Here is a 12,673-nt window from a genome sequence, read left to right on the forward strand (position 1 = left end):
ATTTTGTTATCTTGTTTTTTAATTTCCGGATTCTTACATTTTATTGAGAATGCAAAGCAGATGCTTTTCTAATATTCTGATGCTTAGTGTAATTTTTTTAATCCTCACCTGAGGATATGTTTTTTTATTGATTTTGAGAGAGAAAGAGAGTGTGTGGGAAGCCACCCACTGCCAATACTATCATGAGAATGCGGAAGGCCGATGGACCTTGAGTGTTGGCAGGGCTGATGCTAAGCACCTCATCTGTTGAGATAGTGGTGGCTCAAGGCAATTCCCTTAACCTGATAATCCTTTTACTGTTTACCAAACTTTACCTTTGATATGCCTATATGCATTGCTAAAGGACAAATGTGAATTCAAGTAAATAAATAGCGGACCAGGCCAGAAGTCAGTGTGCCTCTTCAAGAAAGAGGTCTCTACCTGGCCCCCAATATTTTCTAAATTCATATTCCTTGTATAGTATTTTCATTTGTGCATCGGCCCCTCCTTCAGATCCTGAACCCCACCTCAAAGGTCCCAGTAAGAGAAGAAAGGAGAGGGATAGAGAGAGAAACATTGATCAATTGCCACCCCTATTCGCCCAGACTGGAGATCGGTCCTGCAACCTAGGTATGTGTCCTGATCAGGAATCGAACCAACAGCCTTTTGGTATATTGGATGATGTTCCAACCAACTAAGCCACCTGGACATGGCCTGGTGTAATATTTCAAAGCTATAGTTTACCTTTGCATCTTGAGTTCAGTGGTTTCTTGTTTTATGTTCAAGAATTCTAAACTTTATGTTAGATTACTTCTGTTTTTCCTTCCGTGAATAATTAAAGTCCACCCAGACTTGGTGCTTATCACACATAGAGTCAATGACTCACTTTGTCTTTCTACCAAGTAAAAATTACTAGAATTCTGCTCTCATTTTTGAAGCCACTAATTCAATATTTGGTGTCTATCTGGTATAGTTTATCTGAATTAATTTCCTGAATTTATTCTCTAGCCTACCTAGGTAGCTATGAATTAATTTCTAGATATTTAGAAGTAATGTGTAGTTTGTCCACTGCCCAAAACAACACTTGAATTCTACAGATTCACAAGTTCCCTACTTATAGGGATCCTTTTGCCTCTGAGCCTTTTAATTCTCAGCTTTATGTTACAGCCTACCACATAACAAGTGTTCACTTCCACACCAGCAACACTGGATACTCAAGAATGTGGTCCCAGAATCAAGATAGAAAAACACCCAGCTTCATGAAGGTGCTATTGTGGTTGTTTGGGCAAATACAAACCCAATTTTCCTCTGCTGAGATTACAAAGGCTAGAAGGACAAGTTGCCTCAAACAGCTCAGAGTGTGAACACAGGTCTTCACCACGGACCACTGGCTGCTTAGCTCAGGCTCAGGGCCTGCGGGATGGACTTTGAGCAGCATGAGCATGTGGCAGGGATGGTGCAGCAAAGGCCACACTATGCTGCTGGAGAAGGAAGCAGCCGGCAGGTGCAGTCACTTCAGCAGGTGTCTAACAGATCAGATCATCCTTCATCCACTGGTGTCAGACTTCATTGTGAGCCCACAGATTCTTCCAGAAATATCTAATGGGCACTTTCCAGAAGAGTGCAATTTTACAAAACCAGATTACACCAGAATCCATGGCATTTTATGTTAACACCATCAGTGATCCATTTGTTTCCACAGTCTGGTCAGAGAAAGGGAAGCATGAGGATAATAAATTGAAGGGGAAAAAAAGTGAGCAAGGCTTCTAGGTCTTTCTATTCAAAAGGCTTAATTTTTAAAAATTGTTTACTCTTTTATTTTGGGCAGTGTGAGCAGTAACAGAAAGAGCTTAGCTATGTAAGGAGAAAACAAATCAAAGCAGTGATATTAATAGGACAAGAACAATTCCCAAAGATATACAAAGGTCAACACTACTGAACTGGAAGATCAATAGCAAAGGATGCCACACCTTGACATAGGGAGTACAATGGGGTGTGTGCGGTGATTTCTTGAGTTGAAGAATTTGACAGGCAGCTATGAAGTGGTCTGTATTGGAGGGTGATACTTGAAGATCTGGGGTTCCAGCAATTTTGTGGGTAGAATCTCAGAGTAAGGACTTTTCTTTATTATTTTTTATTGACACTCGTACTTTGGTTACAGCATCTACCCCCAGCTCCTGTGGAAGCTGGGGAGACAGGAATTCTGAAGTTGTCATGATTACAGCACTCAGTTAGCAGAATAAATATATCACCCAGGACATGAAGGAATAGTGAAGGATTCATCTTTCCTGCGGTTCAAATTGTAGGTTAAAAGAATGAGGCTATCATTTAAAGAAGATGGGGAAATAAGTTAAAGACATCTCACAGAGATAAAGAGGAAATCAATGGCATGGTTATGAAACAGGCATTTCATTTATGGGAATAATCAAATAACCTCAGGAGCAAAAATCCACATTCAAATAATATTTTCCTGCATCCCAGGTCTGATAACAAACCAGCAAGCAAAGCATAAGCAAATTCTGCAGATAGGAACATGCAAAATAAAAAATGAGCTAGGGAAAATTTGCATCCATAGAGAGGTATTTTCTTGCATGAGACAATAGTGAGACCAGGAATGTATTTTCTACTTGGAAATGATTGCAGAGATTCTGGGTCTGTGTGTGGGAAGATACTTTGGAGTGGAAGAATGATACCCAACCAACTCACTGTTTTCTTCATGATCATCTATCTGCTCGAGTCCTTGACAATAATTGTGCAGAGTAGCTTAATTGTTGCAGTGCTGAGCAGAGAGTGGGTGCAGGTCAAAAGGCTGTCACCTGTGGACATGATTCTCATCAGCCTGGGTGTCTGCCGCTTCTGTCTACAGTGGTCATCAGTGCTGTTCAACTTTTGCTCCTATTTCAACCCTGACGATGAACTTTGGTACATAGGAGTCATCTGGGAATTTACTAATACTCTTACATTCTGGTTAACCAGCTTGCTTGCTGTCGTCTACTGTGTCAAAGTCTCTTCCTTCACCTATGCCATCTTCCTCTGGCTGAGGTGGAGAATTTTGAGGTTGATTCCCCGGCTGTTGCTGGGCTCTCTGATGATTTCCTGTGTGACAATCATTGTTTCAACTATTAGACATTACATCAAGAGTCAGTTAACCTCCATGATGCAATTACCTGGAAACAACACGGAGACTGAGCCACTTAAGACATTTTTGGAGAAATATTACATACGTCAGCATCTGACAATACTGTTCATTCCTTTCCTCCTGTTCCTGACTGCCACCATCTTGCTCATAGCCTCGTTGTCCCAACACTTGAGGCAGATACGACATCACAACGCCGGCCACAGCAAGTCCAGCATGAAAGCTCATGCCACTGCCCTGAAGTTCTTCGCCTTCTTCCTCATCTTCTTCACCTCTTACTTTTTGACCATAATCATCTCCACTAAATACATCCTAGCATATAAGAGTTCCTGGTTCTGGGCCTGGGAAACTGTCATCTATGCTACAGTCTCTATTCATTTAACTTCACTCATGCTGAGTAGCTCTACGTTGAAAAAGGGTTTAAAGGTAAGCTGCAATGGCCCAAAGCTGCCTGAGGCTCCGGGTACAACAAGACCTTGAGCAAATTGGAGCTTGCATTGATGCAACTAATACCAATAACCAGCTTTACTCTTCACAATCCTATGTGACAGTAATGTACCATAAATGCAAGCAAGCCAAAGCAAGCCTTATTCTCTTCCATTCCCACAGCCATTCATCACTAAACAACCATTCTTTCTCTATTCTAAGCCACTCCTATCGTTTCCTCTCCAGAGTCCCCAGGTTGGTCCCAACTTTCTCATGACTTCCCCATCTCTCCTTAGTCTTCTCTATCTCTGGAGTTTTACTCCCAGTGTATTCTACCCAAGAGAGCCAAAATCATGGTGTCCATACATTATATTTATTTTATCCTTTTCATGACTGCAAATTACTTCACATATTAATAGAAATAGCTCCCCCACAATAATTTATTGCCTACACCCTGAAGGTTCTCCATGCTGAGGTCTCAATTAATCAATTTTTCTAAATTTAGTCAAGAAAATGTCTGACCATCTTTCTTTTTCTCTGTTCTTTATGGACCTTTATCCGATGGCATAACTTTTCTTATTTGTTTCTCTCCCACACAATGTGCCTTTATTCCTTTAAAACTCAAGTCAAAACTTAACTCTTCTTTTATTTTCATTTGTCAAGACATTATATTCTCCCCAGAATAGCAAACTACGTACCCAATCTAGATTCTTTCTAGAACATCTCCAAATATTGGCAACTTAACTGGATCAATTGCATATGGTTTCCATTGGCAGGATTCTTGCCTCTCAATTGTACTGCAATTTGGAATAAACTTTCTATAAAGATTCCCAGATTGAGACTTAGCTGGTTTTCTTCCAGATACAACCCAAATGTCATCTGGGAACTCTTCTTACTTCATAAAAGCTGAGTGACATTGGCTTAAACTCTCTATACTCTACTATTTCTTCCTCTGTAATAGTTCAAAACCCTCCCAAATTGACAAGAATATATGAATCATATACTAATCAGTTAAAAATCACCTATGGGACTTTTCTGTTCTTTATAAGTCCTTTTCTGCTTCTCCAATCCCCTTTTCCCTTCAGCTTATCTTAAACCCTTTTTCTTGTAGGACTCTGTCTCACCATCTCCCCATGGCATCTCTCTCATCATTTCTGTCCTCTTTACCTTCACCTACTAGCAACAAAATATCTTGGTAACAGCCAACTCCCAGGCTTTTAGGTCTCAGCTTCCATTTGCTTCAAGCATTTATTAGGGTGTTTTTCCTAAAGACAGCTTCATCTCTTAAGGCTTCCAGGTATCCACGGTTAAGAATATACTTTTTATTCACCTTTCCTATATGTATTGGGCATATCTGGTAAACTGAACTTCTGGATCTGCCATTAGAAGACTGAAACACCTCCAGAGAGAAAACCATCCTATGGGGAAAAGAATGCAGGAATTTCAAGCTTGACTATGAAGGAAACATGTAGGCCCTGGAGTGGAAATTTCTGATCTGGTCTTGGGTCTATCACTCTGATTTGTCTCCCAGTCAAGTCATCCATTGAGTTAATATTTGAAATTGAGGGTGTGAAATATAAGTACAAACTGAAAGACCACTTTAGCCAAGGACACTGTGCCAATTGGCACATCTCAGCAGCATCTTTACCATTGCACAGAAAGGGGAGTAAAGCCTATTTTCCCACTTTGCAGCAGCTTGCCATGCAGCCTTAGCATCTCCCAAGCTCCAGTGGTTCAACTATAGTAGACGGTGGGATGAAACCTGGTGGATGCAGTGATGTCTGTGGAGCAGAATCATAACTAGATGATGTGGGACTGAGGAGAAATAAAAGGTAGATATCAGCATGGTGTTATCTGTCCAGAGACTTCTGGGAATGCTTAGGAGGCTGGTGAGGAGGTGGGTTGCAAGAGTTTAGTATCCTGACAGAGTAAGTGGAACAGAGGCCAGTGAAATTTGAGTTACTGCTATTGATCATTTGCATCCACATTGTGCATGTTCTAAAATCTCAGATAGCTGGAAGAAACCATTTCCTTTATATCAGTAGAGAATGGGGAAAGTATGAACCTCCTCCCCTCCACTACCACACACACAGAGACATTCTTCCAGAATCTGTTAAATATTTATAATACTCTCACTGTCTTTTTTTCCCTAAAGTGCAAGGGAAAACTTATCCTGGATGAGTATTAGAGGAAGTTGGGGGGAATTCATAAATTAAAAAAAAAAGAAATAACATCTATCTCTTATCTTTGGGACACCTAATAATTCATAAAGAGCTTTTACATACATTTTTAACTGAAAGGGCAGGTCAAGATTATTCAATCCAACTCAGCTGGAAAACAGACCTAAGAAGATCAAGTGAGTTACTTAAATTCATGAGACTGGTTAATATCATCCCTAAGAACCAAAGGAAAAAGAGAGGAAACCAGGAGATACATTTTAAAGGAGCAAAGAGTTAAAATTTGGGGAAAGATGGTTAGGCTTTAAAGGGAGTTGCGTTTAGAAAGATGAACAGCACCTCCAATGCTTGGACCAAGAACAAGGACATTCTTTTGAGTTTGAGTAGCTTGATAGACACACCACAACATTTATTTAGTGGATATTTGTATGACCCTCCCATGCCTACTGTTCATGTTACATGGGTTAGAAAACTTCAGTTGCACCATTTGCCTATTTAGGAGCCTGGTATTCAAGGATTTTCAAGATCTGCCTCTGAACCACTGGCCCAGCCTTAACTTCCAATAATCTCCAACATAAACCCAAGTGTTTGCACCCAATGCATCTGCTCCTTGTTTCCTAAATATCCATGCATAGCTCTACTTCCTCACATTTGCTGATGCCATTTACCTTACTTGGCACAAATGTAAACTCTACCACACTAGTAAATTTCTCTTCCTTTTACCTCTTTTTATTAATTACAGCATAATGGGTTTGCAACACTATGTAAGTTTAAGGCATACAACATGTTGATTTGATATCCTTATATATCGAATCATGATTCCCACCACAGTGTTAGGTAGCAGCTCCATCACATCACATAGTTATCATTTCTTTTTTGTGGTGAGAACATTTAAGATATAGTCACATGATCTCACTCATATGTGGCATCTAATTAACAAAATAAACTGATGAACAAAATAGATCCAGAGACATAGAAGCATGGAACAGATTGTCTACTCTCAGAGGGAAGGCATGGGAGGATGGGAGGATGGGAAGAGATCAACCAAAGTCAACCAAAGAACTTGTATGCATATATGCTTAAACCATGCTCACTGGCAATAGGGTGGTGAAGGCCTGGGCTGGAGGGCAGGGGTGGGCTAGAAGAGGTCAAATGGGAACATCTGTAATACTTTCAACAATAAAGATATTTAAAAAGATATAGTCACTTAGCAATTTTCAAGTATATAATATAGTATTGTTAACTATAATCACAGAGCTGTGCATTAGATTCCAAGAACCTATTTATCTTCTTAACTACAAGTTTGTACCCTTGGACCAATATATTCCAAATTTCCCCATGCTCCAGCCCCTGGTGACCAGCATTCTACTCTGTTTGTACAAGTTTGGCTTTTTAATATTCCCACTCTAAGCGATATCATACAGTAGTTGTCTTTCTCTGTCTGACATACTTCACTTAGCATAATAGCTTCAGGCCCATTCATATTGTTGCAAATAACAAGATTTATTCCTTTCTTTCTCATGGCTGAATAATATTTGTGTGTGTGTGCATGCGCGCGCGTGTTCATACTAGAGCGAGAGAGAGAGAGAGAGAGAGAGAGAGAGAGAGAGAGAGAGATCTTCATAAGTAGAGAAGAGGAAAAGAACAAATTTTGTTAGGGATTGCATTGAATCAGATGGCTTTGGGTAGTATGGGCATTTTAGTGATATTAATTCTTCCAATTCATGTACACAGAATCCAGTTTTTTGTATCTTCTTCCATTTTTTCATAAAAAAAATTTGTAGTTTTCTGTGTACAGATCATTCACTTCCTTGGTTAAATATATTTCTAAGTATTTTATTGATTTGGTGCTATTAGGAATGGGATTATTTTATTTATTTCTCATTAAAATAGCTCATTGTTAGTGTACAGAGTCATAACTGATTCCTGTATGTTGCATGTGCATCCTATAACTTCACCAAATTCATTGATTGGTTCCAACAGTTTTTTTGGTTGAGCCTTTAGGATTTTTCTATTTATAAAATTATAGCATCTGCAAATAAAGACAATTTTACTTCTTCCTTTTAAATTTAGTTGCCTTTTATTTCTTTATCTCACCTTTATCTTATCCCAGTACTATGTTGAATGAGAGCAATAAAAGTGAGCATGCTTGTCTTGTTTCTGATCTTAGAGGAAAATTTTTCTATCTTTTACTGTTGATCATGATGTTAGCTGTGGGTTTGTCACATATAACCTTTATTATATTGAGGTGCGTTCCTTATATACACAATTTGCTGAGGGGGGTTATCATAAAAAGATGGTGAATGTTGTCAAATGCTTGATCTGCATCTATTGAGATAATATTTTGATTTTTATATTGCATTATATTAATATGGTTTATCACATTTATTGATTTGTATATGTTGAGTCATCTTTGCATCCCAGGAATAAATTACACTTGATCTTGGTGTGTGATCCTTTTAATGTGCTGATGAAGTTGGTTTGCCAGTATTTTGTTGAGGATTTTTGCATCCATATTCATCAGTGTTCTTGTCTGGTTTTAGTATCAGGGTAATGTTGGTCTCATAAAATAAGTGTGGAAGCATTCCCTCCTCTTCAATTTATTGGAAGTGTTTGAAAAGATTGGTGTTAATTGTTCTTTAAATGTTTTGCAGAATTCACCAGTAAAACTACCTGGTCTTGGGCTTTTCTTTCGTGGGACTTATTTATTTATTTATTACTGATTTAATCTCATTATTCATTGTTGATCTGTTCATATACTCTTCATGACTCAGTCTTTCATATTTCTAGGAATTTCTCCCTTACTTCTAGGTAACCATTTGTTGGCATATACTTGTTCATAATAGTTTCTTATGATCCTATATATTTCTGTGGTGTCAGTTGTAATGTCTCCTATTTCATTTCTGATTTTATCTTCTCTCTTTTTTCTTAGTCTAAAGATTTGTCAATTTTATCTATTGAAAAAAAGCTCTCGGTTTTGTTGCTTTTTCCTATTGTAGTTCTAGTTTCTCTTTCATTTATTTTTGCTGTGATCTTTGTTGTCTTTCCTTCTGCTTACTCTGGACTTATTTTGTTCTTCTTTTCCTAGTTCTTTGAGGTGTAAAGGTAGGTTGAGATCTTTATTTTCTTAATATATACATTTATCACTTTAAAATTCCCTATAAGAAAGAGGCTATGGGTTCCACAGTGGGGCAAGAGCTGAGAGGAGTTTAGCAGAGAAGTGTCCCTTCCTTACCAATGAATGATTGAGCTCCGGAGTCCTCTCAGGCTCTTGAAGAACAGGAAACAGCCTGCATTTGGACTCCTTTCCCAACAGAGGGCACCAATGGCCAGATTACAATAGCACCAGTCAATTAACACTTAAATTTTATTTCTTCCACCTCCTCAACTCCATGGTCCTCTAAAGGCAAGAAGAAGAGGCAGTAGAGAAGTGAAAAACTGAATTCTCACTTTCTTCCCTGCTAGTCACCAACCTCTATGTTAGAGCTACGATAGGGGGAAAGATGAAGACTTTAATTAGATATAACATTAATTGTTTGATTTAGACTCTTTATCATCTGCACAAAACAAACCTGTGGAATCTATAATACCATCAAGAGATGGGAAAGAATGAATGATCTCTGGAATATGTTTGAAGGCATTGGTTAAAGAAAAACTTTTTTTCATCGGAGCTCAGTCTATCCAATAAATTTATTACACGATACATAAAAGTCAGTAAGATGCTAAATACCTTCGCATTTTCTCTGAGATTTTTTTTTGTCAGATACTGTTTATTATATTCCCCTTATAAAATGACCCTGAGATAAATTCCTTTCTCAGGAGCTAAACCAGACTAAGGTAAGAGCTTACCTCTGATGATCCTTAGTTTTCCAGCCGCAACAACCTTTATGATTCTCTCTACCTAAATCCAGATAGAGCAGCCTTAAATTGTGGGCTTGATCACAATACCTTTGCACACAGTGATGGGGAACCCAAGCAAGAAGTTACAAATTTTATAGCTTTAGATACATAGTTGATAGGCTTGGTAATCAATGCGGGTAGAAAGCTATTGTTCCAGGGACTGAGTGGACCTGCCAGACTTCAGGAGACCCGCAAGCAATTCGTCCTTTGTGCCCCAAGAGGACTGCAAGTGACCAAGACATTATCTGAGCCATTGTGCTCCGGGGAGAGAACATCAGCCACCCAGGATGCAGACAAAGAATCACCCAGATGAAGAGTTGCTCAGAAAAGCGCAGACTGCAGCTTTTGTCTGATTAACCTTTTTCCCTAAATTCCAAACCATTTACCTACACTTTTCTTCTCCTTATAAAAAAGGCTGGCTTGAGATGAGATGTAAGACAGTCTTTTAAGGTGCATAACCCACCGTCTTCTCAGATTGCCAGCTATCTGAATAAAGAGCCCATAAAGATTCAATCCTCACCCCTACATATTGGCTCTGGTGGGCAGCACAAACTCTGACTTTCCTGGTTTCAATAGGATTTCAAGAGCAAAACACTGAGTTCTGATGTTTGTGCTTCTATTTTGTTAATGGTATTATTTTGTGTCAATGGTCCTCATTATTCATGCATTTCTATTATAAAATGTGGTAAGTTCATTCCAGAAATTGGTCTTAAGGGAGATAAAGAAAGAGCAAGAAAAGAAAGAAAGGCTCCAAAGATAATAGTATAAATAGCATTGTAGCAATAAAACAATCATGACATAACTGCAATTGTAAACCAATTTTTAAAAATTATCCAGGTTTACTTTTATTCTAGACATGCACATTAAAGAGGTTGGGAACTCTTTCATATGAAGCCTAGACGATTATCTACTTATAATCAGTATAAAATAATTTATTCCTGTGACTACTATAATCTCAAAAAGCTTCGTAATCACAGGGTAAATGCATCTTCTTTTGCCTTTCTAGACAGAGCTTTTAATAGACTCTTTGAGACTCGTTTATAATCTATTCATGGTGTCTCAAACTCCAAAAACAACATTTTTTTAAATTATTTATTTTTTTAATAAACCATACAAAATTTTTCCTAAGCATGAATTCACTTTTTACTAGTTTTGATGACAAGGGTATATAGTTGTAGAAACTATATTGCATTGCCAAGTTTCTTTAAATACTATTTTAGATAAAATACATCAAAATGAAAGATTACATTGGTTAGATAGGAGAGAAATCCCTTATTATAAGTTAAGTTTTTTTTTTTATTTTAACCTAACTGCTAGAGGTGTTTTTTTTAAATTAACTTTTATTAAAATATGCTAGATGTAAGAGATGTAAATAACTGAAACACAGCCAAGTTACAATCAAAATGACTGGGCATAATCACTTGCATTTGCAGAGGAAAATAGATTTTAACATTTAAGTTTAAAATTAGAAGAAAGATACATTTCACAAACCTTCATTCTTTAAAGATAAAATGTGTATGCCGATATTTCTTGAGAATATTGGCAGCTGGATGTTGTCAGTACTGGATGGTTTGAGTGAAGCCCACTCCAAGAACTTGGAAATTATATTGTCTTCTGAAGGGTAAATCACCTTTCCTCCTACCTCCACTCTAAATGTAATCACCTAAGAATTAACCAGAAAATAGGTGGGTAAATGTCTTCAAATAAATCTAGGCAGAGTCCAGATTGTAATATGTTACACAAAAAGAAGTAAAACAGGTCTTGAAATGAACTTATAACAAAAAGATAAATTTGAATGTCATTCTGTTTATCCCAGTCTGCCCAGGTTTGGGGAACTCACTGAGATGCAATATGGCTCCAGCAGCAAAGGTGTCTGGGAAATGTTGGACTCAATTCTCTGTAGCCTCAGGCCTGGCTGACTACCCAGAAAACTGGAATGCCAACCAAAGACAAACATCATGCCCCCAGGAAGGAGGTTAATGAATATATAGAGTACGATAGCTACCTGATGCATTGCTCTCTCTGGTGGTCTACGTGACTACCCACCATATGGTTTTGATATTCACCCCTTGTAAAACAGAGACCCTGTCCTGAGAGGGGTGTGAATTCTTCCTAGCCGTCCACCACTGAGAGCAGCTGCTTTTCCAGTGTCTGTAAGTTTCTCCTATAAAAGCTCTTATGAATTTGAATAAAGCTACGAATCAGTTCTTTAGAATGATTCTGACTTTTGGGGCTTTCCACCAACACCATGTTAGCGGGATGTTTGGTCAAACAATGTAAGGCTTTCTAGTCTTATTGACAAGTCCTTCAAACTATTATCTGAGAGATTTGTCATAAGGTCATATGAAGCCTTCCAGTTTTTGTTCTATATGCTCTCACATCATTATGATTTGGCCTTTTATGATATGATAATCTATGACTATATCCCTAAGTAGACATAAAAGGAAAATTCCTACCTTGGCCAGTGTATCTTAGTAGTTAGAGCATCAGCCTGTGCACCTAAGGATCATGTCAATTCCTGGTCAAGGGCATGTAGTATCTGGGTTGCAGGTTTGATCCCCAGCCCTGGTTGGGGTATGTGTGGGAGATAATCAATCAATGTGTGTCTCTCACGTTGGTGTTTCACTCTCTCTCTCTCTCTCTCTCTCTCTCTCTCTCTTTCTCTCTCTCTCCCCTACCTCCCTTCCTTCCACTCTCTCTAAAAAATCAATGGAAAAATATATTTTGGTGAGGAATAACAAAGAAAAACAAAAAGAAAAGTTCTAGGTCCTAAAATATGGGGATAGGTAAAAAGAGAATGTGTAATATACATGATTATGGCACAGCAAGACTTTCAGGACCCAGGTCCCATACATTAAGACAGGTGGCTAAGCCTGGCCAGCATGGCTTAGTGGTTGAACGTTGACCTATGAACCAAGTCACAGTTTGATTCCCACTCAGGGCACATGTCCAGGTTGTGGGCTCCATCCCCAGTGCGGGGTGTGCAGAAGGCAGCCAATCAATGATTCTCTCTCATCATTGATGTTTCTGTCTCTCTCTCTCCCTCTCCCTTCTT

General features: G+C 38.5%; 1 protein-coding gene across 1 annotated transcript; it reads left to right on the plus strand.

Moving 5' to 3' along the window:
- Positions 1-2,665: 2,665 nt before the first annotated feature.
- Positions 2,666-3,595, plus strand: TAS2R16 (taste 2 receptor member 16; the record flags this gene model as incomplete). Its single annotated transcript, XM_079785808.1, has 1 exon — positions 2,666-3,595. The coding sequence occupies one exon, from the start codon at positions 2,666-2,668 to the stop codon at positions 3,593-3,595; it is 930 nt and encodes a 309-aa protein (XP_079641934.1).
- Between the last annotated feature and the right edge of the window lie 9,078 nt (positions 3,596-12,673).

The sequence above is a fragment of the Cnephaeus nilssonii genome (genome assembly GCF_951640355.1).
Source record: "Cnephaeus nilssonii genome assembly, chromosome: 12".
Lineage (NCBI taxonomy): Eukaryota > Metazoa > Chordata > Mammalia > Chiroptera > Vespertilionidae > Cnephaeus > Cnephaeus nilssonii.